This window comes from Diplotaxodon limnothrissa, linkage group LG17, assembly GCF_057381915.1.
Source record: "Diplotaxodon limnothrissa isolate DT_005_m linkage group LG17, D_limnothrissa_male_GT1.1, whole genome shotgun sequence".
NCBI lineage: Eukaryota > Metazoa > Chordata > Actinopteri > Cichliformes > Cichlidae > Diplotaxodon > Diplotaxodon limnothrissa.
In genome coordinates, this window is record NC_140612.1 from 19255329 (window position 1) to 19282783 (window position 27455).

General features: G+C 40.4%; 2 protein-coding genes across 2 annotated transcripts; both read left to right on the plus strand.

Moving 5' to 3' along the window:
* The first annotated feature begins 649 nt into the window (after positions 1 to 649).
* On the plus strand, positions 650 to 10337 carry LOC146614896 (tetraspanin-8-like). Its single transcript, XM_085376789.1, has 8 exons — positions 650 to 802; positions 920 to 1024; positions 2423 to 2497; positions 6795 to 6890; positions 7120 to 7224; positions 7367 to 7414; positions 8954 to 9037; positions 10173 to 10337. The coding sequence occupies exons 1-8, from the start codon at positions 650 to 652 to the stop codon at positions 10335 to 10337; spliced, it is 831 nt and encodes a 276-aa protein (XP_085232915.1).
* Positions 10338 to 13282: 2945 nt separating this feature from the next.
* On the plus strand, positions 13283 to 26480 carry LOC146614897 (tetraspanin-8-like). Its single transcript, XM_085376783.1, has 9 exons — positions 13283 to 13416; positions 14651 to 14722; positions 14812 to 14928; positions 16376 to 16450; positions 17515 to 17610; positions 23183 to 23293; positions 23374 to 23409; positions 23506 to 23589; positions 25472 to 26480. The coding sequence occupies exons 1-9, from the start codon at positions 13357 to 13359 to the stop codon at positions 25610 to 25612; spliced, it is 792 nt and encodes a 263-aa protein (XP_085232909.1). The 5' UTR covers positions 13283 to 13356; the 3' UTR covers positions 25613 to 26480.
* The last annotated feature ends 975 nt before the right edge of the window (positions 26481 to 27455 follow it).

The window sequence follows — 27455 nt, forward strand, 5'->3', positions numbered from 1 at the left end:
CAACAGCGGCAACAGGTATTGCCGGTTTCAAGGGCACAAAGAGCAGATCTCACAGGGGTCAGTATTCATGGCCACAGACAGACCAGTTATCCAAAGCATAAAAACAGACTCCACAACAAGATGGAGGCCGTGAGCGGACCTGGGCCAACACAACGCGCCTTAAGCAGGAAGCCTGATAACTGCTCACTCAGCAGGTGAGTAGTCTTAGCCCTAACCCCCACAGCTGCTCAGCGTTCCAGCAGGAAGGTGGAGACATGGGGGAGCACACACAGAGTTGTTTTCATTTCTTAGTGGGGACATCTAATTGACATAATGCTTTCCCTAGCCGCTTACCCTAACCATCAAAAATGAATGCCTAACCCTACCCATAACCTAAATGTAACCCTGACACTTAAACCACATTTTGAGTCTTAAAAATACCTTCAAACTCGTCGCGACGGACATTTTGTCCCCATAAGGGACTGTCAGTCCCCACAAGTATAGTCACGTTCCAATTTTTGGTCCCCACAAAGATATGTAAACATGGTATACAGACAAAGGGAGAAAACAACTATAGAAAAACACACAGGAAAGGCGAGCCAGCACGAGAGACTCGAGGACCACGACTCCATAATAAGGTTCCATCTCAGACATAAACGTAGAAAATTAAATGGTGTTGGTTTACACTTGTACACAGCCCAGAAAACACAGGATTCCCCTTTTGTTGAAACTTCCTTGGATGATATGCTGCTCTGCTGTGTTTCAGCTCATAGTGGGACTCATTACAACTCCGGCTCTGCTGTTTAAATGTTATCATGACAATGTAAGTAGCACACACACACACACACACACACACACACACACACACACACACACACACACACACACACAGCTGTTTGTTATGAAGCATTAATCAAGCATAAAACTATTCTTCATTCAGTTTGTTCAGACAACCCACCTTTACATCTTTGCCTCCGTTACCGTGGTGATCAGCATCTTGGGGGCTCACGGAGCCCACACGGCAAACCTGATGAGCCTAACTGTGGTGAGCAAAAACTCAATGGCTGCTGACTGACAAATATTAGTAATTTTTCAGGTAAACTGAAGCATGAAAGAGTTTTGTTCTCACTTCTGCCATCTGTTATTTTCTGTCACATGTACATTACTTGAACATCCCTGTTAACTTTTAGCTTACATGGAGTCTGTTTTTCCAGCTCTTGGAGCTGTATGATGTCACAGAGGGGATATCCCTAATAACACTTATAATAAAGCTGACTTAAAGGGAAGGCCTTAACCCCCATCCTAATCACTAGGGTTCATGCAGACCCGAGGTGTATATTTGTTGTAATATCTACCTCATTCCACTTTTTTACAACCTTGTCAAAAGCACCCAATGTCACCTATACAGTTTTAAAGATTTGAACTTTTTATTCACTTAATGTTTGCCATGAACCCCAAAGTAAAGTAATATAAAACATCTGGGGAGTAAGTAGGTTACATTTTGGCGCTATAGTGGAACCAAAGCTGGGTCGTTCCCTGATCTTGGGTCATCCCAAAGGTCTTTTCTTTGCTTCCAAGCCACAGACAGGAAGGTGGTGATAATTTGGTCCTTCTGTCACCAGCCAGCATAGCCTGAGGCAAGTTATTAATGTCAGCTAAGAAGAGAAATACGTATTGGAAATAATATAATCATAAATAATCAATAACAAATATACACCAATTATCATTTTCTCGACTGTTTCCATTTGCATTTTTCTTTTCTTTTTGTAAATTCTCCCATTGTTAACCAAACTAAAACTACCAGCATCCACCTTTTTTTTTGTTTAATGGAAATTTTGATTGATTTTGATAATAAAACACTGAAAACTGAAGAATTTCTGTCACTTGAATCCAGATTCATATTTTTAAAAAATGCTTCAGCATACTGCTTTTTAATGAGACTATTTAATCGGAAATAAGAGCAGCATGGAGATTTTGTAAAGTAGTGAAACAAATTCTACTTTTTACTTAATTAAAAAGTACAAAAGTTTTACCTTAAAATATATTTCATGTGAAGACAGTGAAAGTGCTCATTGTGCAGAACACATAATCACATTGGATCATATTTATTGATTCATGTATTTATTACTTATTGATATAAGTTACTTATTTACTGCTAAATTTCTTTCTCTTTATCCAAAATAAAACAGCATGACATATTATTATAGTTCATGAAAGCTGTACTTTAGAAAAGAATTTGAGATAATGCACCCCACATCATTCTTATTTCTGAAAATCAGATGAACAGAGTTATCTTTCTCCCACGTCTCTCCTGCTCCTTAAAAGTCCCATGTTGATGTGGTTAGATACAAAATAGAAAACTACAACCAAAATAAAACAAAATGCAACAAAGGTATTTACATATAGAAGCTGAGGCAGCATCTCTTTGGTTCCTTCTCTGCAGTTCCTGCTGTGCACGTTCATTGGAAGTCTGCTGATGCTCAGAGCTGGAGCTATCACTGCTGCAGCCCGACCAAACGTAAGGACCCGGTTTCTTTTTACTGTGTTGGTTCTGTATTCAACATTCAGCAACGAAGCTTCTCCCTCAAACTCAGCATTCCCAACAAAACACAAACAGATCCCAGGTTCATGCAGGAACATCAGAAACATGGAGGTTTTTCATTGTGCTACATGGACCTTGTCAGAGTTGACATCCTGAAAGAAGAAATGCATTTTAACCACAACAGTAATTTACCAAAAAGTATGAAGAGTGCTAACAGCACACCACTTGGGTTCTGTTGGGTTATCTCAAAGTTAATTAGGAAAGTGTGTGGGGGGACCTGAGTTTGAGTACAAAGTGGAAGAAAAAGTTACAGGACCTATAAAGTTTATTTTTTAGAGGTATAGCAGATGTTTCCCTTTTTTCTCAAGAAAAATTAAACGCAAATAATTGTTTATCCTGTAAATTAATAGTATTAATGTTTCAGACAGGCACAGCTGATGACATTTGCTCTCTAGCTCCAACACTGAACGTTTTATTATTAGCCGGTAGCTTAATCCAATGTAGCAGATGGCTAATGTGGCTGTTGGGTAACTGCTAATGGCTAAACGGCAAATGTTACTGACAATGTTCCCTCTAATTTTCCATGTGTCTGAGCGAACACACAAACTCCCTGAGTGATCCCTTGAAGCACTGTGAGCAACAGCAGACGTGTGCACTGTGGTCACGCCAGCATCGAATCCATCCAAGTTACATGGTTTATTAAAATAATCAAATTACAGCGTTTACATTTATGTTAGACTACTTTTAATTAACTGCTTTAGCCCACTTACATTGAAAATTTAAAAAAAATCTTGTTCATGACCTGTGTAGTATGTTAACACTATTGGAAGTAAAAATAACTTAAACTCCAATTTTGAAAACACGTGTTTTCCACAGAAAAACAAAAACAAAACAAAGTTGTACAACTTTGTTTTGTTTTGTTTTTATGAAGCTCTGACTTGTATTATGAGTCTGTGGTCTGGGAGAGAGTCCTGTAACTCTGTCTGCAAAATACATTATTTAAAGACCAATGTTGGGCAATTAATTATATAATTACTTCTTCAAAACAGTGAGTTTTGCAAAAAACAAAGTGTTTTGCAGCTATTTATTTAATGTCAAACTATTTACAGAACAATCAGGTGTTCTGTATCAAATTTGATGCCACACAAATTATTTGTGCCACTCCAAAACATAATTTCTCTCCACTATAAGATAAAGGAGAACAACAGAATAGAATAGAATAGAATTCAACTTTATTGTCATTGCACATGCACAGGTACAGGGCAACAAAATGCAGTTTGCATCCATCCAGAAGTGCTTTAGTGATATAGATATATTACAACATATATTAGCAATAATATAGATATGTGAGTATATTACAGAAATGGGTCTATTATGGTATGTTATAATGTACACGGTATGAAGTATGTTGTGAATATTCTATAACTATAAGTATGTACAGGCTGTAGTGAGTACAAGCTATGTACAGGCTATGAACAGGATATAAATATGAAAAACTATACAGAATATGAAATAAATAACTTTACAGAATCTGAGATATACAGCTATACAGAAATGTGAACTATGGAAGTTGTAAACAGTTGTAGGATTAAAGATTATCGAATGTACAGAATGATTATTTACACAGAGCTATACAGTAGTGCAGTTAAGATAAGTGAGATATGTGGATAGTTTCTACAGAGGCTAAAGTGCTGGTGGTTGTGAGTGGTGGTTCAGTCCATGTTATTATTGTGTGTTTGAGGGTACAGTTGTCATGGTCGGCTGTGTGGCAGGCAGGATGAGGACCCAATCGCAAAACTCACACACACGGGGATGAACTCAAAAAACACAGCTTTATTGCTGGCCACGAGAAACAATACAAAATAAACTAAACTGGGAAAACTAAAGCACAAGGAGAGAGAAACAGGGAAATCCACACAGCATGAGGGAGACTACGACACAGAACTGAGGGAGACGCAGACATAAATACACAGAGGGTTAACGAGGGAAGTGGGAGCACACGGGGAACACAGCTGACACAGATAATCATAACGAGACAGGGCAGGAGTGAACACAACATGACGCATACTGACGAGAGACTGTCAAAGTAAAACAGGAAGTACAGAGGTTCAGACAGGAGGAGAGAGCACGGGGAGAACACAGACATAACAGGCTGGGGAAAACATGGAATAAAACACGAAAGGGGACAAGGGCTCATGAATACATAGAGGGGCACACAGGGGGTGAGAGTCACAAAGGGAAAGCACACAGGGAACCACATAACAGGGCAACTCAGGAAACAGAACCTAAACAGGGAACTGAATACAAAAATACAAGAGAACTAAGAATACTGGGCCAACACGGCCCAGGACCATGACAACAGTTGTCCATTGTGGGTGTGTGTATGTTCAGTCCATGAGTTTAACGTGGGTCAGATGTCAGGAGGCAGAGTTCAGGAGTCTGACAGCTGTGGGGAAGAAGCTGTTCCGGTACCTGGTGGTCTTAGTCCGGAGGCTCCTGTGGCGCCTCCCGGGCAGGAGGGTGAAGAGTCCATGTGATGGGTGACTGGGGTCTTTGATGATTTTCCCAGCCCTTTTCAGACACCGCTTCCTGTAGATGTCTTTTATGGCAGGAAGTGGTGCTCTGGCGATGCGCTGGGCAGTTTTCACGACCCTCTGCAACGCCTTTCGGTCCGAGGCAGAGCAGTTCCCATACCAGACTGTTATACAGTTGGTCAGGATGCTCTGCAGCCTGATACCTGCAGGCCTGACAACAGGAGATGTAATCAGAAGGTTGGTGGTTCGATCCCAGGCTGCATCCTGGCTGCATGCCAAATATCCTTGGGCAAGATACTAACCCCATGTTTGCCTACTGGTGGTGGTCAGAGGGCCCGGTGGCGCCTGTGTCCGGCAGCCTCACCTCTGTCAGTGCGCCCCAGGGCAGCTGTGGCTACAATGTAGCTTGCCATCACCAGTGTGTGAATGTGTGTGTGAATGGGTGAATGACTGAATGTAGTGTAAAGCGCTTTGGGGTCCTATGGACTAGAAAAGCGCTATACAAATGCAGGCCATTTACCAAATGCAGGCAGGCCATGTATCACTCCTGTAACACCTGTAACATTCAGCAGTCGCCTCATTGTTCTGACACACACAACAGAACTATTGACTACACTACACACTAACTACACAAGATTTGCGCTAAACATCACAAATCTCTCACATCTCAAAACACCGCCGTCACTCCTAAAACTTCCCCCTTCCTAAACATCTAAATGCCATGTTGCCATATCATTTTTTGATTAGTCGACATGGTACATTTTTCTACCAATAGGAAAAGCGAGGGGCGCAAGGGGGTGGTTTTGTTTTTGCTCACAGGCGGAGAGGGCTTTCGATCGCTTTCCTTATAAAACACTGTTTTTACCGTTTCTTCCCGCAGTAAATATAAACAACGAAAGTATTCAAGAAAAAAAACAAACATTGCATATATTTTTATCATAACTATGGTTTTACGTGGCCTATCAACACAATTTAAAAACTGGTATAAAGTCCACACTTTTTCCGTCAATTGTTCCGTCTGTCCTGCTCACATCTAAAATGGTTGTACACGTTGTCATTAACGTGGCTTCACTCCACATCAGCCACGCCGCTTTGCTAGCTAAAACACCGGTGTGGGAACATAAGGACGCTGTCATAGCCTGTCAACGTTGATTAGCTGCGTATGTGAATGCATTGGCTAGACTATGGGATAAGGTGGCATCATTCTAATCCCATACTGGAGCAGCCAGTCACTTACTGACTAACACTGCAGAACAGAATGAATTGTTAACGTATTTATTTTAATTTCAGTTCAGGATAGTTTTTTTTTTGTGCGCAACGCAGATTTTCTGTGCACAGAGACCGTGCCAGCAGTGCGCAATTGCGCATGCGCGCAGCTTAGAGGGAACATTGGTTACTGATAACTGTTGAGTGCTGTTGAGATGGGAGCTTTACTGACCTCTTAAAATTCATCATAAAGAGTTATTCGCTGTTATGAAAGTCAGCTTCAGCTGGTGGTGAGGTCAGGATGAACTGTCTGTCTGCGGCACTGATACTGATCCAAATGAGTATCCAGACCAATAGTAATTTTAGCATTGATTTCTTTTCTTTGTCTACCCTAGTATTGATTGCTTTTGTTTCCACTAGTTTTGAGCAGACATGCACAATTTTAATTTGAGTAAAATGTCATCAAATGCAGGTTGTTTGATGTTTTATAGATTATTATGAACTAATAAATACACTCCTGTGTGATTTTTCAGTTGGGGCATGTGATGGAGGAAAGGTTTCGTTTGCTTTTGCCACTGGATCAGGCTTCAGGTGACATCAGGGATCAGGTTGAAAGACTACAGACATCAGTAAGCACCTATCACACTGTCAGGCAGTATAGCACAATACTTTGAGTCCAGGAGCAAAAGGAAAGCCAGAGCTTTAAGATTTCTGACTTCCACAAGATATGCTCTGTATTATTCAGTATTATTTTTGATGTGGCAGCAGTCACCAGCACCGAGTTCTGTGTGGTTTGTTCTGCACTGTGTGGTGTAAATAACACTGCAGCTTGTAGCTCTTCTTCCCGTCTGTGTTTAGTTGCACTGCTGTGGTCTGTTTGGCTACAAAGACTGGGAGAACAGCATCCCTGATTCCTGCCTGTGCAAACAGGATGTAGAGGAATGTCAGACAGTCAGCTACACAGTGAGTAAAAGAAGCTGAGACACTAATAACTTGCAGAGTTATTGTATTAACTCAGTTTCATGTGAGGTGTTGACGCTTTCTGAAATGGTTCCAACTGAAAGACAAACAAAATGACTCCTGAGTTTGTTTCCTGTGTTTTTAGAACTTCCTGTTGAACCTTTTCTGGCAGAAGAAGTCTGTCTTCACACAGGTGAGAGCTGCTAAATGCTAAAATTAAAGTTATCACTTGATACACAGGTGTAGTGATGGGACGTTCTGTATCGAGGCTTCGGAGCGTGTGTCGAGTAATGGAGGGGGCGTTTCCGCGAAGCGCGTATCGAGGCTTGCTTCATTTATGGGAGGAGCTGAAAATGATGACGTCCGAAGCCTCGCTGCCCGGCTGTACCACGTGACTGGTTCATGAAGTGGTTCGAACTTTGCCGCGAGATATGACAGCGATATAAACCCCTCAGACTTCATTCAAAATGTGGGTGTTTGATGGAGAGTTGCGGTTAGAGAGAGTTTGGAGGTTTATGAGAGTGAGGAAAGTCAGGAGAGAATGGAGCCAGCTAAGAAGAGGAGGATGTCCTCCCCTGTGTGGGAACATTTTGATTTTATTCCTCCCAACAAGGTATGTAAATTTCTACAGAAGATGTATTGTCATGATACTGATGGTGCATTAGTTACAATTTATGTTGAGCTGTCTTGACTTTTGTACAAGGTGAAGTGTTTGCTATGTGCCAGGGAGCTGGGATATAACAACAACATCCATGCTTAGGCACTACAGAGCTTTGCATGAGAATAAGGGGGACACCGATTGTGGAGCAAGACCAGGTGAGCCATCAAATGCAATGATAATATAGCATGCAGTAATGTTACTAAATGATATAACAATATTATACAACTGTTATAAGTTACGTGTGTGATATTTATATTTGTGCTTTGTCTTTATTGTCTTTCCTCAGGAGACCAATCTCAAATAGATGAAGACCTGGTCAGCATGGTGATTGAGGACTCCCAGCCATTTAGCATTGTGGAGGACAAAGGATTCAAAAGATTTGTTAAATCATTAAATCCCAGCTATGTTCTCCCCACTAAAAAGGACGTAAAAGCAGTGAAAATTTAGTTTTTACAGAATAAAATGTGAACAGGCAGGACTGAGGCTCAAAGCCTCAGTGTGTAGCTGTCCATACCTCAACGTTACAAAAGCACAACTACTGTCCACACCCCAACCACACCTCACCTCACAGTAAATGATCATTTCCATTTCAAGCATTTCCAAATAATCATTTCCCATACTGCCACTATAAATATACACAGTATACTGCCATCACTACAATATACGTGTTTTACACACTCCTTTTGTTGTTGACATTTACAGGCTGTGTGCAAAATGCCACACTCTTCAAATTCATGCCAGCTATTATTTTTACGTCCAGTAGGTGTCCTGCTAGAGCAAATGAAGCTTCATGAAGCTTCGCGTTGGGGTGAACCAATTGGATGAAAAGCTTCAGTGCTTCATGGGGCTTCATCTGCCCATCACTACACAGGTGTGAACATATAAAAAGTGTATACCTTCAACGTTCACATCAAGGCCAATGCTCTCTCTGACAATTTTAAAGAAGTTTTAACAGATATGTGATTATGAAATAATGGAGGTAAGTGTTATCTGTTTCCTGATCCCCTGAAAAAAATTCCTTTTCCTGTCACTGCAGTCAGAGTTTATATGTGTTTGTCTCTCTGTCTTCAGCCCTGCTTTCCCATCATCAGCAGCAGGGTTGTAAGAAATGCCAACATCACCCTGGGCGTGATCTTTGGTCTCTTTGTTCTAACAGTGAGTTATTCATTAAAGTAAAATGTGTTATGTCACCATAGCTCTGCTTTTTTAATGTTTTCTTGCCTTGTATTTAAATCTCCTCCAAAAACGTAAAAAAGCATTTTGAAATGATTTATGTCCACATCTCTGACAGCCCAGGTAATGCTGAATGATGTGTGCTCTTAACAAATACTTAGAAATATTTACAGAGAATGTTTTTTTTTAAAGAAAGAGCTGATTCAGAACTTTGGAAATACACCAACTTTTCAGCACTGGAATAGTAAACTTTTTCCTGCTATGATCCTTTAGCTTGGGTAAACTCATCTTCACCACAGAGTGTCATGGTTCAGCTGTGTGGCAGGCAGGAGAGGACCCAAACGCAAACTCACGGAGACAAAACCTAAACTCAAAAACACAGCTTTAATGCTGGCATAAAGTGAAACACAAAAAACAGTACTAAACTTAAACTGGGGAGACTCAAGCACGAGGAGCCACAGGGAAAAATCACACAGCTATGAGGGAGACTACGACACTGACAAAGAGAAACACAGAGCTTAAATACACAGAGGGATAACGAGGGAATGAGACACAGAAGGGGAGCACAGCTGGGAGAAATCAGGACTGGACGAGACAGAGACGCAAAACTAGAAACACTCACATGAGGCATGGACCTTCAAAGTAAAACAGGAAGTATCACACAGAGACGCGAACTAGACACAGTGGAGACAGCAACTAAGAAACAGAGACAAACCATAAGGCAGAGGTCTAAGAACCAAAATACACAGAGGGAAATACTCAACTTTGAACACAAGAGACTAGACTAGAGGGAGTAACAAAAGACCAACCATGAGAACATAATGCACAATGCAGGGTGACAGAAAACAAGAAACTCAAACATGCAAAGACACACAATAAACAGAACAGAGGGGGCACAGAGAGACATGAAGGGCAGGGGAGACTTAACATGGGTTGAAACACAAGGGGGAACTAATAAGCAAATGAACATAGGAGGCCTAATGAGCTAAACATACTATAAACATCAAAATGAACTAGAACTCAAAACACTGGGTCCTAAGACCCAGGATCGTGACACAGAGTGCATGAGTGACAAACATCATCGTGTCAGTCTTTATTAACTGTTGTTTGTGTGTAGCTCTTCGGCATGGTGCTGTCATCACTGCTGATCTATCAGATGTATAACACGAGCATCAGGTTGAACTGCCAGTGGATGGACCAGCCACCTGCCTACGAGCTGCTGGACGACACGCCAGAGAAGACGCCTTCAGCCTCAAACCCTCCTCACAACTTTCAGTTATAGAGCTGGTGTTAGTCTAAACCACCTATACTAAATCAATCAATTAATCTAATGGGACATGACCTGATAAAGACAGAGGGAATGGACACAGGCTACATATACACTGGGGATAGAAGGGTAATATATCATATATCAGTAATATCATATCTGTGGAATAAAAAAATAAATAAAAAAGGAACCTTCAGATGTTGTTTGGTGACAGAAAATATATATATATGATTAAATATCAGATAAGCAGATTCAATCTGTTTGTAATCTTTCCTCTGTGCTGAGCTTCGTATCTCCCGCCCCCTCACCGCTTTGAGGGCGAGCTGGAGTTAAGGGAGAGCTGTCATGGTTCTGAGTCTTTGACTCAGCATTTTGAGTTTTGTTCTGGACTTGGTATTTATTTCTTTGAAAGGTTAAAATAATTAATGTTCTAGTTTCTTAGTTTGTTATTTATAGTTCTTGATTTTTTGTTTTGTTGTGTTAGTTATCTCTTTATCCCCAGTCCCAGCGTCAGGTTCACATGACTTAGTTTCAGTGTGTGTGTTTGTCAGTTTCTCTGTTGAGTCCTCCCACACATTCCATTTCACAGGACAGCTCTGGTATTTAGTTCCAGGTTTCCCCTCTCTTTCCCATATTTTCTTACTATTAACAGTTCATTTGCTACAGCGAGACATAGTCTGATGAACTGCCAGCAACCACAAAAGCACTTTGTGTCAACTCGTGTTATTCCCAAGTATGGTGTATTAATAAAAGTGTTTAGGCTACTGTACATGAAAAAGTAGCCAATTAGTAAAACAGTTATTTTGAAAAAGGAGAGCAAAAGAATATAAAAATGACAAGAATACTTATCATTTCCTTTTCTCATTACTGGTCTGTTTTCCTCAAAGCTGCATATTGTGTAACAATGACCACAGACTCAGTGGATTTTTTTCTGCACTGTTTTTACACACTCAAAAAAAAAAAAACAGCCTATACGGCTGTTGATGTTTAAGGTCTGGGAAAGCTTTTATAAATTCTCTCTCTCTTCCAACGAAAGTAAAACTCCTGGAAGCAAAATGAGTCACAGCTGGATGTTTAAACTGCGTGCACGTGAGCCCAACAACGTCCATACAGCTTTTCTCTCCGGCTCAGCAGCAGAAATTTTCCACTGCTGCTCCTGGTGCCAAAACATTGCGTTTGTGTGTGTGTGTGTGTGTGTGTGTGTGTGTGTGTGTGTGTGTGTGTGTGTGTGTGTGTGTGTGTGTGTTATGCCTAATATATTTGCTTGTATTGATAAATAGTTTGTAGTGAACAGGATTTAAGATAAGAGTATAACATAAAGAAATAGAAATATTAAATATCTTTATGACTCTCTCTTATTGACCGGTCACGCAGTCACACCAGAATAATTTGCGCAATTCATCATGGTGCCTTTAAGGGCACCTCGTAAATTCAGGAATACTGCAGCCATATAACTTGAAAACAACCACACGTGTATCCAAAAACATTTTTAATAACAGTGTGGTGGTGTTTGCAGAAAACAAGTTTTAAATTTTTTCTTTGAATTTGTGCTCATGCTGCAGTGATTTCTAGGATGTAATCATTTCAAAATGTTGCAGTTGTAAAAATCCGTAAATGATCACTGTCAGCTTGCCTGCTGTGACAAACTGAACAAGAATATGAGGTTAATAATTAATGGCGGCTGATAACCGCTTGGTTGTTAGATCCTTTGAAGTGTGTAACTATGTCTGTATATTAGTGTGTACTTTGCATTTTCATTTTATTTTTTGTAAAAAATGAAGGTTATTACAAACAGTCCTGTTGATGTGTTAAATAAAAAAAATGAAATTTGGTGGTAAAAATGAAATATTTAGAAGCTACCTTATTGATTTTAGCATTAAATTATAATAAACTTTATCAACAGGAACACCAAAATGGTTATAGATATGTTTATCCCAGCAAAGGGAAATAAACCCCCCAGAAAAGCCTTGTAAGCGATCTTGCAGTTTGGATTACAGAATTTAAGAGGTTCACCTAAAGGCACCATGACGAACTGCGAACGCATATTGAACCGTAAAAAACCTTGTAGGTGCGCAAGTTATAATCACGAGGGGATGGTTGCGGTCGTACATAACCTGTGTTCCACATCAGGCACGTGCTGGTGGGGGGCGGAAGGGGCTTGAGCGCCTGCCCCTTTCCTGATGGGTGCCCCAAGTGCCCTTTTCTTGAGGCAAATTTTTATTTAAGAAATGCAATCTTTTCATTCTAACATTTTCTATCGTCTAATGAGCTTAGAAAGCATCTGGACTTCGTTAGTTTTCTTGAAGACGTTTCGACTCTCATCCGAGAAGCTTCTTCAGTTCCAAGAGCAAATGGTGGAGAGTCCCAGATTTGGAGCCCTATGCTAGTGTCCCCCATTTTCTATCATTACTTTATTAAGGATTAGGTGCAAGAGTTGTTAAGTGTGGATAATTAAATAATAGATTAATGCAATAGCAAATTGTGCCTTGCTCTCAGGTGAACAGCAAGTGGAGAGTGATAGAGGAGATGGAAGAAGGAAGAGAGGCAAAATGTGATTCCCAGGCAGAGCCTAGTTTATTTCTCGCAGTTCTTTTTAACCTGTTGCCTTACGGTTCCAAGCGCTGTCACCAATCTTTGCATTTTAGTATCATCTCATGAGCTACCATCTCTCCTATGGGGACTTTTTTAATGTCTACAGTCCCAGATCAACACAGCTCTGCTGGCTCTGTGGCCCAATATAACTTGCTATCATTTATGAGGGATATATTTGTTCTTCGATTCTTATCAAATCTTTACAGCAGTTTAAATCCGATCCGTCTTGGCAAACACCGGAATGCCCCGGACTCTTCCTGTTAAGTATCATCTTGCTGCTCCGTGGTTTACTGGAACTCCCGCCCGCTGTCGTCTGGGGTAGTTTAAAAGCAACTCAACCCGCCCATCTCCTCTCACTTCCTCCGCAGCAGTCGGTGCTCCTGTGGACTCCACAAACAGAACTGTTTTCTTCAAAAGTGTTCTTCCCTCTCAAGCTGCAAATATGGCTCAGATCAACACCTGCCTTAAACGCACCTTCATCATCTTCAACATCTTCTTCGCGGTGAGTTGAGCTTCATTTTCAAACAGCAGCTAAAACGTGTTTGGTCCCAGCAGTAATTTAAAGTGCGCAGTGCCGGGTTGTTGTGCCAAAAACGTTTCCGTGTGTTTTTTATGTGTAATATCGTTACGTATGTTGCTAAATAGACTTCGGTGAACAGGTATCGCAAAGGGGTTAAATACACAATTTTAAAAAATTACCTGTTTCTCAATTATCTTTGTAGCTGTGTTATTGTACTTAATTATAATCAATCAGCTTCCTTTTGTCCACGTAAAATATGTTTACAGAACTATTTTTGTATTTGTTGCGATTTCAGCTGTCCTCTTGGCCAGAATACTCTTAAAAGAGACATTTTTAAAGCAAACAAGATTTTTTTTTTTAAACTGCATAAATAAAGGATACATAAAAGTCACTGCCAAAAAGTGATTGTGCTTCTACCTTGTTACAGGAATGTTGTTTGTTGGTCAAGATGACTTGATATAATTCATGAGGGATATATTTGACATATGTTTCACATATTGTAGATCAACAAGTTATTTATAGCAGTTTAAATACAACCAATCAGTTTTTGGCAAATGCCAGAAATCAGTTTTTGGCAGACAATCACTTTTTGGCACAACACCGTCAACATCTCACAACATAAGCTTCGAAGGTGTCACTGTTTCACTTGGGGTTGGTGGTTGGTGGACTTTGTTTTACTGGTTTCAGTTCTGTTTAGTTCTGTTACTTTAGTCTTTATTTGTTTGGAAGTAGGCCAGCTGATCGTTAGCTAGGCTGTGGTTACCTGTATTTCAAAATAGCTGCTCATATTCGAGTAATTCTAAGCTATGACCTAGTTTCCCGTTTTTCTGGGTGGTTTTTAAGCTTTGTGAATTCTTTGGTTTTTATCTTTTTGTTCATGTCGCTGTATTACAACACATCTGTGGAATGCACTGGATGACTTGATCCAAACAGATTGTACATACCTGTTCATACCTGCACAAAGAATGAACCCAAGCCCGAGGCTGAACCTGAACCTCAGCACAACAGTGATTCATAAATAAATCAAAAATAATGAATCGGTGTCTTTTTATTCATCAAATAATCAATAATTTAATGCTGTACTTAGACTTTTGAAAAGCTAAACTGCTGAACTGCTGTTCTAACTGCAGTTTTATTGTCTAAAGTTTTGGTTCACAGCTGTTTCGGTTGTCGTGGTCCATAAAGTTCTAACCAATCAGTTTTATTTTGTATTTAGATTGTTGGCGGCGTCATCATCAGCCTCGCTCTGCTGGCTCAGTTCTCCACCAGCATTCAAGAAGGAGGAAATGTGAGAACAAAGCTGTTGAAACACAGGTTTAACTCATGGGTGTGACTCTGAAGCCATATCTGACTTTTATTTACTGCTTTTGGCCGTAGCTGGAGGGTCGGGACAGTGGTCTGTTCAGCCTCTATATCATGGGCGCCATCATCATGGTGCTGGCTATCCTGGGAGCCTATGGAGCCCACAAAGAGAGCAGAGTTGCCCTGATTGTGGTGAGTACAAAGATTACCTGATCTTCTGGGATACTCTAACTTCAAAATAAAAACTCCAAATGTCGACTTACTGCTGGAGCCTTAGGTGGGCATCGGAAGTACTGTAACTTTTGATACTTCAGCCCTTAATTTTTAAGCCCCAAAGACTGCTGTTTGTACCCAATATGACCCCAAGGAGTAACTAACACACACACAGATCACTGTTTCAGAAAGTGTCCCCCTGTGAGTATAGACTTGCTGTGCAGAGCACACTGGAGCTGAAAGCATGTTCTGGAGGCACTGCTGTTAAAGTGCAAAACTGCTTTTAGGTAAAATGAGAACAGTTGAAAAGCTTGAAGTAGATCACATGCACAGTTGTGAAAGAATAAAAATTACTTCCTTTTTACATGTTACAAAATTAACCATCTTAGAAATATTCTATGATTTAACCTGGAGAGTCAAATGATCTTTTTTCTTCTTCCTCACAGTGAAACTGGTCAGGGTTGAGAAATGTCAGTAATCCCCAAATACATCAGATTAAGTGTTTTCATGTTCTTATTTGACAGCTCCTTTTCACTTGACAAACAAGTGTCTGCTGTTGTCAGATCTAGTTTTTACCAGCTTCGTCTTATCTCTAAGGCTAGGCGCTATATCCCGCATAAAGATCTCGAAAAGCTCATCCACGCCTTTGTAACGTCGAGGCTAGACTATTGTAATTCACTTTATTGTGGTCTCCACTCTTCCCTTTTACAGAGATTACAGACAGTTCAGAATGCTGCAGCTCGCATTCTAACTAAAACCAGCAAGTTTGCCCACATTACTCCTGTCCTTGCCGATCTGCACTGGTTGCCTGTCAAATATCGTATTCAATTTAAAATTTTGTTGTTTACTTTTAAAATTACTAACAACACTGCACCCAGCTACCTTAAGGACCTTTTAAACCCTTATGCTCCTGCCAGGGCTTTAAGGTCATCGTCACAGTTACTGCTGGCTCAGCCCAGATCTCGACTTAAGACTAGAGGTGATCGATCGTTTGCTCTTGTTGCACCTGTGCTTTGGAACAATCTCCCGATTGGCATCCGGGCATCTGATTCTATTCATTCTTTTAAATCACAGCTTAAAACATATCTTTTTAAACTTGCCTTCTCCACCTTTTAATTGCTGGTTTGTTTGTTTGTTTGGTTGGTTGCTGTGACCTATTGACCTCTTGTATTAATTCCCTCCTATCTTTCTATTGGTGTTTTTTATTATGGTGGTACAGCTTTTATCTTGCTATTACCCATGTGCTGTAGTCATTCTTATTGGTAGCTTTTATCTATGAACATAACTCCTTATTTTTATTTATCCGTTATCAATGTTTGAACCTTTTATTGTTTCATGTAAAGCACTTTGGTATGCCCAAGGCTTTTAAATGTGCTCTATAAATAAAGATTGTTGTTGTTGTTGTTGTTGTTGTTCTTCCCCACAGTTCCTGGTGTGTATGGTCCTTGGATGTCTGGTGATGTTCAAATATGCAGTCCCGGTTGCCATCATGCGTCCACAGGTAAAGGCCCACCTGTCACTGCTTTGGAGTCTAATGATAGGAAATGTAAATACAGGCACTCCTTTATTTATGCTGTGAACATGATGAAGCTAAATTCACCAGTAAACACAATTAAAAGCCATCAAATTTCCAATAATTCATTTATTGGCAGTTGTTGTGTTGCGTAGTTTCAGAAAGTAGAGCATTTTCAGAGTGCTTTCCATGCAAAAATTCCCCATATGTTGTGCCAAATAGATAAAAATTTGATGCAAAGGGGTTGATAGAACTGAACACTAAGCTTGCCCCCAGCCCTAAAGAGATTCACCAGTGTCTGGTACATGTAAAGAGGTTTACATGAGCTGACAGCAGCAGAGAAGTTTAATCAGGTATTCGGTTTTCATTTTTATTGTACATGGTTTTATTGTACCTGGTATATGTAGCTAAGGTGGAAGGTTGTTAAAATAAACATATATTTAATGACAGTGTTTAACTTCAGTAAAATACTGTAGATGATAACCTAACTAACAACTTCATCAGTTGAAAGTGTAAGAGTTCACTGTGGCTAAAGACATAGTGGAATTTCAGCTTCCTCTGAAAAAGTTGAAATAACCACATTTTCACAGCCTGCAACCACATGAGTGTCTGGTTGCCACATCAGCTCTACAGAGTGTTTAGCTTTGTTTTTCAAGGAAAAGTACTTGCAAACTACAGCGTTACAACAGCAGTGACAAATAACATCGTTTAATAATCCAAATGTCAACATAGTTTTTAGTGAAATTACTATAAATGAGGCCTAAAAGTGACGTAAAGCTGAGTTTCATCAGTTTAATCCTCTCAAGCTTTGGAGGGTTTTCATCTTATTTAAACTGTTCCTTAAATAATTTAATAAGGTCTAAACTGTAATATTAAAATATTTCAGTTATTACTTCAATTCTTTTTGCACAAATATCTCTGCTGGAAACCCTTTTAGTCACTTTATGTATCAAAATAATCACCAAGATAAATAATCACTGGCTAAAAAAAATGGTAGAACAACGTTATTTTCAAAAAGTGATATCTAATATGGATGACGATTTTGTTTGCAGATTGAAGGTATAATGGAGAACAAGTTTCGGATGTTTCTGCCTTTGGATGAAAACTCAAGGGATATGAAGAACATGGCTGACAACATCCAGAAAATTGTGAGATATTCAGCTCTGCCTTGTGTTTTATACTTCATGTACTTTGTGGATTTCTCTTTTGTTCAATTTAATGTTTTATTCTTACATCCAAACCAGCTGAGTGCCATTAAAGGCTGGGTTGGGATTTCCATGAAACTAAAACTTAATGGTACCCTTCAATGCCAAAATTGTGAAAATGCTAGTAGGGTTGTTGAGAAGGGAAAACAATCCAAATCGTGAATACTAAATGGTACTAAAATTAAAAAAATAACAGCAACACAACCAACTTGGTGAAGCTGACAACCCGGTGTTTCTGAGGAATTTTGTCAGGTCAGCATTTTTAAGCTGAAGTATTAGATTAGATTAGATTAGATTAGATAGAACTTTATTAATCCCTCGGGTGGGTTCCTCTGGGAAATTCGATTTCCAAAAAAGCACAGCACCGACAGAAGTTACAGAGTTATACACACACACATATATATAAATACAGAGACAATATAAATAAAATATACGAAGGGGATAAATAGAATAAATAGGAATAAAAATAAAAATACAAGTGAATTGCACATTTCAAGTATTGAGTCTATTGCACCGTTGACTATTTACAAAAGTATTGCACAGTGAGGTGAAGAGGCACTACAGCTTAGTTGTTCCCCCCTCCTTTGTCCTCCTGTTTCCCCTCCCTCTCCCCTCCAGAGAGGAGTTAAACAGTCTGATGGCGTGTGGGACAAAGGAGTTTTTAAGTCTGTTAGTTCTTGTCTTTGGGAGAAGCAACCTGTCACTGAACAGACTCTTCTGGTTGTTAATGGCCGTGTGCAGAGGATGCCTGGCATTGTCCATAATGTCCATCAGTTTCTTTAATGTCCTTTTCTCTGCCACTGTCACCAGAGTGTCCAGCTTCATGCCGACCACAGAGCTAGCCCTCCTGATCAGTTTCTCCAGCCTGGATGAGTCCTTCTTTGCTGTGCTGCTCCCCCAGCACACCACAGCATAGAAAAGTACTCCAGCAACCACCGACTGGTAAAACATCCTCAGGAGCTTCCTGCAGATGTTAAAAGACCTCAGCCTCCTGAGGAAGTACAGTCGGCTTTGGGCTTTTTTATACAGGTGCTCTGTGTTGCATGACCAGTCCAGTTTATTGTCCACCCACAGCCCGAGGTACTTGTACTTGTTGACCACCTCCACCTCCTCCCCCTCTATCTGAACCGGCAGTGGACCTTCTCTGGACCTCCCGAAGTCCACAACCAGTTCCTTAGTCTTTGAGGTGTTGAGTTGCAGGTGGTTTGTGTGACTCCATGCGACAAAGTTCCTCACCAGACTTCTGTACTCCTCTTCCTGATCATCCCAGATACACCCCATGATGGCCGTGTCGTCTGCAAACTTCTGAATGTGGCATAATTCAGAGTTGTAGCAGAAGTCAGAGGTGTACAGGGTGAAGAGAAGAGGGGACAGCACAGTTCCCTGTGGTGCTCCTGTGCTGCTGACCACTGTGTCAGACGTGATGTCCTTCAGCCTGACGTACTGTGGTCTGTCGGTGAGGTAGTCGGAGATCCAAGCCACCAGGCAGGGGTCCACCTCCATCCTGTTCAGTTTTTCTTGAAGCATACAGGGCCGGATGGTATTAAAGGCACTGGAAAAGTCAAGAAACAGGATCCTGACCGTGCCTTTTCCCCCATCCAGGTGTGAGTGGGCTCTGTGTAGGAGGTACAGGATGGCATCCTCCACTCCGACACCCGCCTTGTATGCAAACTGTAGTGGGTCCTGGGCATGTTGTACCTGTGGTCGGAGGAGGTTGAGGAAGAGCCGCTCTAGAGTCTTCATAAGATGTGACGTCAGTGCCACCGGTCGGAAGTCATTCAGCTCATTGGGCCGGTTCTTTTTGGGGACCGGGACGATGCAGGATGTCTTCCATAGGGCGGGCACTCTCCCCAGTCGCAGACTGAGGTTGAAGACTCGTTGTAGCGGCTATTAAACATTAGCATTAGCTTTAACTACTTTAGCTATTAGCAGTTAGCCGCATTAGCTATCTATTAGGTTATCGTTAAGGTAGTGTGTAGAAGTGATGGCAAATAATAAAAGGTTATCGTTTGACTGTGGGGCATTGTCATCAGTCAGGACTGCCAATCCTGTTCTCCATCTCATCTGTGCCAGTCAACAATAACCCTCCTGTTTCTTCTGGGGTTTTTTAGTTTCACTCCTGTGGTCTGTTCAGTTTTGATAGATAAATAGTGTTAATTTAATAGCAAAGCATAATTATAAAGTTTTTTTCCTATATTGAAGCAAAAGGAAGTAAAGTAAGTACCAGCAACCAGAAACTGTGACAGCCTAACATACCAGCTCTGTTTCATAAGGAGTCAAAGAGTCAGAAGTGTTTGAACATTTATTTAAAACATAAAATAAGAACTGTGTCCTTTCATTCTGTCATTTTGTCCTCATGTTGTGTATTTTCTTGAGTATCAGTATCGAGCCTGAAATTCTTTTTACGTGACAGTGTTACTCATGAAGACACCGTGCAGCCACGCACTAACTGCCAAGTATGAAAAGTCATGGTTGGTTGCTTTGACAAAAGAGCTTCCTCTTGCTCGCTACATTCAGATTGCAGCCGTTGACTTTCCAGCTCACAAACATTTGTTGTCAGACCTGTTTTTCCATTCCCGTAATTCCACACAGGGCATCCGGTTGAGTTTAGGCTGCTTATTGGCTGTCAGATGCATTCTCAAAGAGAAGTGCAAATCAAGATATGCAAAGTGAAGAGCCAGGAAATGCTTTTACCAAGACAGTAAACTGTGTTCCTTTATTTTACTGTCCTGTTTTTATATTTAAAAAAAAAAAAAAAAAAAGCAAGCAACACATGAAATGGTGTAACTGAATCTTTAAACTTTTTACACTAGTAGGACTATGATTGTCACGTCTGCAGTGAGGTGAGGTTGAAAGTAGGACCCCAGATGCAGGCAGCTTCTGATGTGAGCGAGCTTTATTGACATGGTAGGTAAAACAGACAGGAATGTAACAGGCATGAAACAAAACCTAAGAATAACCTAAACTGGTAAAAACTAACAGAAACAGCAACGCAGGGAAATACACAGAATGACGGATGGCTTTTACACAGACGAACCAGCAACTAACAGAGGCAGACACAAGGATAACAAGAGAATGAGACACAGAAGGAGGACACAGCTGGGAGTAATCGGACATGACTAGACAGAGGAAACAAAACTAAACACACTGACATGAGACACGGACCTTCACAACAAAACAGGAAATACATAGACTGAACTTAGAGGTATAATATAACACAGAACCAAAACGTAGGAATAAACAAAGATACAGTGGGGCAAAAAAGTATTTAGTCAGCCACCGATTGTGCAAGTTCCCCCACTTAAAATGATGACAGAGGTCAGTAATTTGCACCAGAGGTACACTTCAACTGTGAGAGACAGAATGTGGAAAAAAAAAAAAAAATCCATGAATTCACATGGTAGGATTTGTAAAGAATTTATTCGTAAATCAGGGTGGAAAATAAGTATTTGGTCACCTCAAACATGGAAAATCTCTGGCTCTCACAGACCTGTAACGTCCTCTGTAAGAAGCTTTTCTGTCCCCCACCCATTACCTGTATGAATGGCACCTGTTTGAACTCATCATCTGTATAAAAGACACCTGTCCACAGCCTCAAACAGTCAGACTCCAAACTCCGCCATGGCCAAGACCAAAGAGCTTTCGAAGGACACCAGGAAAAGTATTGTAGACCTGCACCAGACTGGGAAGAGTGAATCTACAATAGGCAAGCAGCTTGGTGTGAAAAAATCAACTGTGGGAGCAATCATCAGAAAATGGAAGACATACAAGACCACTGATAATCTCCCTCGATCTGGGGCTCCACGCAAGATCTCATCCCGTGGGGTCAAAATGATCATGAGAACGGTGAGCAAAGATCCCAGAACCACACGGGTGGACCTGGTGAATGACCTGCAGAGAGCTGGGACCAAAGTAACAAAGGTCACCATCAGTAACACACTACAACGGCAGGGAATCAAATCCCGCAGTGCCAGACGTGTTCCGCTGCTGAAGCCAGTGCATGTCCAGGTCCGTCTGAAGTTTGCCAGAGAGCACATGGATGATACAGCAGAGGATTGGGAGAATGCCATGTGGTCAGATGAAACCAAAGTAGAACTTTTTGGTATAAACTCAACTCGTCGTGTTTGGAGGAAGAAGAATACTGAGTTGCATCCCAAGAACACCATACCTACTGTGAAGCATGGGGGTGGAAACATCATGCTATGGGGCTGTTTTTCTGCCAAGGGGACAGGACGACTGATCCGTGTTAAGGACAGAATGAATGGGGCCATGTATCGTGAGATTTTGAGCCAAAACCTCCTTCCATCAGTGAGAACTTTGAAGATGAAACGAGGCTGGGTCTTCCAACATGACAATGATCCAAAACACACCGCCCGGGCAACAAAGGAGTGGCTCCGTAAGAAGCATTTGAAAGTCCTGGAGTGGCCTAGCCAGTCTCCAGACCTCAACCCCATAGAAAATCTGTGGCGGGAGTTGAAAGTCCGTGTTGCTCGGCGACAGCCCCAAAACATCACTGCTCTCGAGAAGATCTGCATGGAGGAATGGGCCAAAATACCAGCTACTGTGTGTGCAAACCTGGTAAAGACCTATAGTAAACGTTTGACCTCTGTTATTGCCAACAAAGGTTATGTTACAAAGTATTGAGTTGTATTTTTGTTATTGACCAAATACTTATTTTCCACCCTGATTTACGAATAAATTCTTTACAAATCCTACCATGTGGATTCATGGATTTTTTTTTTTTTTTTTTTTTTTTCCACATTCTGTCTCTCACAGTTGAAGTGTACCTCTGGTGCAAATTACTGACCTCTGTCATCATTTTAAGTGGGGGAACTTGCACAAATTGGTGGCTGACTAAATACTTTTTTGCCCCACTGTACATCATGAAATCAAAGATTAACCATACAAAACAGAAAACACTGGGTCACAGACCCAGGACCGTGACAATGATATGTGTATCTGACTTCCCTTTAGAATCAAAACCATAGCTCTACTTTGAATCTCGGTAAAAAGCAGAAGTTTCAACTTCCTCTCTTGCGGCACAATGTAAATCAGAGGTGCCAAACATATTTTTGCATTGAGGTCAACATACAGCAAGCTTTGGTCTGAAGAAACTATCCTTTCTGTCAGTGTAAAGAAGTTTAATGACACATTTCATCTCTGTCTCACTGTAAGATGTGCGGTTTCATGAACGCATCTCGACTGGTTATAGATTTATATATTTTCTGTTTTAACTGAGATTTCTGTAGATGCTGAAAAATATGAACGACCACGGAGGAGACAATTAAAAGTCCAGAATTTCTGCCCCCTTCACTTTTTCCAGAGCTGTCCAACAGACCAGATTACATAGACTGGATTATATGGGTTGTATAGATTACAGTTAATCATAACAGCAGGAGATGGAAATGTCCTGGACAGTGTCTTTTAACACTCTCTCACACTTTTAAAAGAATCGTTCTCCATCTCATCTGTGCCAGTCAACTATAACCCTCCTGTTTCTTCTGGTTTATTTTAGTTTCACTGCTGTGGTCTGTTCAGCTACAAAGACTGGAACAACATTCCTGAATCCTGTAAATGCAACCTGGAGGAGGAGGAAGAGGGCAAGTGTCAGACTGTTGGCTACAGAGTGAGTATCAACACACACAGCTTCACTTCTATTAAATGTAACTCGGTTAGTCATATCTTTTAATTTTTCTATCTTTCCAGTCTTTAATGGAGAGATCAACATCCATCTACACCCAAGTGAGTGACTCGGCTTTATTTTGAAAAATGTTTCTTGATTTCATCAGCTGATTTACAGAAACTATAACCCTAACTTTATTTTTTGTCTGTGTTTAGACCTGCTTCCCCATAATAATGCACTACTTCCTGCTGGGTTTTGACATCGTACTCGGAGTCTTCTTCACTCTGGCTATTCTGGCAGTGAGTATTGTTAGCTATTTAAAGACAAGGTTTCCACAGAGTAAATGTCCTGTTTCAGTTACTAATGGCAGCACTCAAAAAAAAAAATCTGATTCAATATCATTTTTTAAGAAAGTAGTTTAATATAGCAGTAAAGTATTCAGAGTAGTGGATGGGGATTTTTTTAGATTTTAAATATGGTGAAATTGCAGGATGTGGTTTGTCTAAAGTGGTTTGATCTTTAGGTAAGACTTATGATGCATTATATAGGGCGACCGTGTCTCAGGGGGTTGGGAATCGCATCTGTAACCGGAAGGTCGCCGGTTCGATCCCTGGGCTCTCTGTCCTGGTCGTTGTGTCCTTGGGCAAGACACTTTACCCTACTTGCCTACTGGTGTTGGCCAGAGGGGCCGATGGCGCAATATGGCAGCCTCGCTTCTGTCAGTCTGCCCGAGGGCAGCTGTGGCTACAACTGTAGCTGCCTCCACCAGTGTGTGAATGTTAGAGTGAATGAATAGTGGTATTGTAAAGTGCTTTGGGTGCCTTGAAAAGCGCTATATAAATCCAATCCGTTATTATTTACCATGTGATCTGTAATGATCCTTTAAAACTGAAAAAACAAATGGCCAGTCATTTAGCTTTTGTCTTGATGGGGAGTGTCACGTTTACATCAGTCACTGTTATTTTTGATTTACAAAATAATAACCGAAACTGTTTCTCTTTAAAAATGATCATGAAGTCCTAAAATCATGTTTCAAATACTTGAAAATGCCACATGCTCCAGAAGATCAGCATTTGATCTGTGACAATAAAAAGAAACATTTCTGTGATGAAATTTCAGTCAAAACTATTTTTTAGTTTAAGTGAGTTCAGTAAAATGTTCTCAGTTCGGTTTCATTCTAACCAAATACACCTGGAATTCCTGTTCCTGAGGTGGCCGCTCATAGTAAACATGGAAAAGTTTCAAATAATGAGGTCATTGCGTGTATAATACATCTAGTTGTTCAGTTTTTGGTAGCACTTTATAACACAACCTGCAAATACGGCTCAAGTACCCTGTACTTGCATGCAATTTGCAGGCAACAAGTCAGGTTTTGCAGGAAACAATGAGGCAAGTACACAGTAAGTACTCTGTACTTTCTGGAATGCGAGTCATATTATGGAGTCACCTGAAAGATACGCGAAACAATAAAACACTGTAGGACCCATGACTAAGCCACAAGTAGCCTATAATCATGTGTACCAATCCAGGTCTTTGCAGGAAACAATAAAATAATAACATAAAATATTGTATCATTATCTCAGGCAGAGAAGCCAAACCAAGTTGTTCATCAAAGCTTCTGTTTGAAGAACGAGTGGGTGGGGAGCCAATCAAATAAAAGCAACGAGAAACCAGAAGGAAATGTTTGTGTTAGTTGGAGAATGAACTTTCACCAAGTCCCAGAAAAAGATAAATATGATTATTTTGATATAAAAATAGAATTGTTTCATTGTGTGTGCGCGCGCACGTGTTGATTGATTGATTGATAATACTTTATTCATCCCGAGGGAAATTGGGTTAAGGCTGCCAGCCGTGCCAGCGCCATAAATCTAAATCTGATATTTCTCAGAGCCAGAATCTATTTTAGCTGAAAATCTTGACTCTGAGTTCAGTTCTCATTTCTCTTTAAATTCGAGACCTTTTCCTTTCTACAGTCTCGAAGTTCTTGCTCGTACAGAATGATCTGATTTTTTTGTATTATTGTTGGGCCTTTAGCTGACAACATGAAACACCCTGAGGAGACTGTTGTTGTGATTTGGTGCTATATAAAGAAAACTGAGTTGAATTTCCATGTTATCAATTTAAGATTTTTAAGCCTGCAGAGCAGCTGATTTTTAACTCTCCTTTCTGTGTCCCCTGCAGCTGCTCGGCACAATTCTGTCCTCGGCAATGATCCACCAGATGCGTTACCCCAACAGACCCCCCATCCTGCTCACAGTTCCCACTGTCCTCTCCACATCGCCACCAAAATACGAGGAGCTGTACAACCCTCCACCATATTAGACACAGAAAGATGCACTGTTCCTTTATTGCTGGCTTTGCTTGGAAGTTCCAGGAGTCCTGTTAGTTTTGTTTTTCTTGAATTTTAACGTGAGTTTGAGGTTTGTGTCCAAAGTGCCTTACAGCTCTGTAAGGAGTTCTGACTTGTTCCTTTAAGATCAGTGAAAACCCGAAAAATGCCACAGCTTTTCTGATACATAAACATTGTTCTTATGCTACTGTTTATTTATCTTAGTTGTTCTTGCTTTGAAGTTAAGAAATGTTTTCAGTTTTCCAAGATTTGACTTGTGGCTTTCATTTAGAATCAACTTTTATCAGAAATCATTATTTTTGTCACATGTTAAGAATGCAGAAGTTCATGTTCATTACATACAAAAGATAAGGGATGTGAAAGTGAAGCTCAAATCTCTCCAAAAGAGAACTGGTGCAGCCAGGACTACTAAAAATTAAAAGTTTAATTATTTGAATTCAAAGTTTACATTTTGAGTTTTAAATGTGTTTTCTATATATATTTCCAACACTTTTATCTTATTTTTATTTTTAAAAGTCCCGCTAAACTTTTAGAACTTTTATAAAAATGTTTTAAGGAAAAAAAGCTCCTCCCATTTTTAAGAAAAGAAATGAGGGTTATGCAGTCAGTGGCATTCAAGCATGGACTCAAAAGAAAACTCACACATGCCAACAACTCATTTTAGCCTGAAGTCGCCTTGAAAAAAGCTGCAGCAATCATTTTGGTTTTTTTCGTAAAGCAATTTTTTTTTTTTTTTTAAACAATGTGGACTCATTTATCTTACTCCACTCAGTGTTTTTGTACACACACACACACACACACACACACACACACACACACACACACACACACACACACACACACACACACACACACACACACACACACACACACACACACATAAATAAATAAAACAGCATTTTAAATATTTAGAAAGAATTTTTTTTATTCTACATTTTCTTGTGGGTCTCTTGTTTTTGTCATGTTTGATTTTTCTGATGTAAACATCAATGACTTACAAAAATAAAAGAGCAGCACAGACACCCCTGGTTTTCACAGACACTCAGCTCTTTCCACACCATTACTGCATTTAATTATTAATCATAAATAATAATTAATCATCGCTGGCTCTTTCTCCCAAAGTGTGTTTTTGTCCTGTCTCTGCTTGTCTTAAAGCCCAACCGGTTGTTCAGATGGTTGCCCCTCCCTGAGCCTGCTTCTGCCCGAGGTTTCTTCCTGTTAAAAGGCTAAAGGTTTTTACTTCCCACTGTCACCGAGTGCTTGTTCATAGGAGGTCATCTGATTGTTGGGGCTTTCTCTGTATTATTGTAAGGTCTCCAGCTTAGAATATAAAGTGCCTTGAGATGACAGTTTTTGTGATTAATTGTCTGTCATTCAGTGACAGAAACATGCAAATATCGAGACAGAAGACGAGCTACAAACAGAAGTAGAGTTCACAGTCATTTCTATTTCTTTCTGGCTGCTTAAGCTCATGTGTCGATAGATTTCCATGTAAGTATCCAGAGGCCTGTTATGATGTCTGAGCCATGACTTCATCAAATTGATAAATTTTTTAGGTCTAACATTTTGATGGTTAACAGTCACTCTTTACACAGCCTGAGGAACAAAAAGGAAATAAGCTTTAAATGTGTGTCCTTTCTTAACCACTCTCATTGAATATCTTTGTACTGCAGGCAGTTGGCCACCAGAGAGCACTGTTTAACAAGTGCCCAGCTGACTCTTACGAGAAGAGGGAAGTGTGCATGTCAAACTGCTCAGAGCTCCAAGCCCTGGCCTGAAATTTCCTGCTCTTTCAGAGGGAAAGGGGCACTCCCT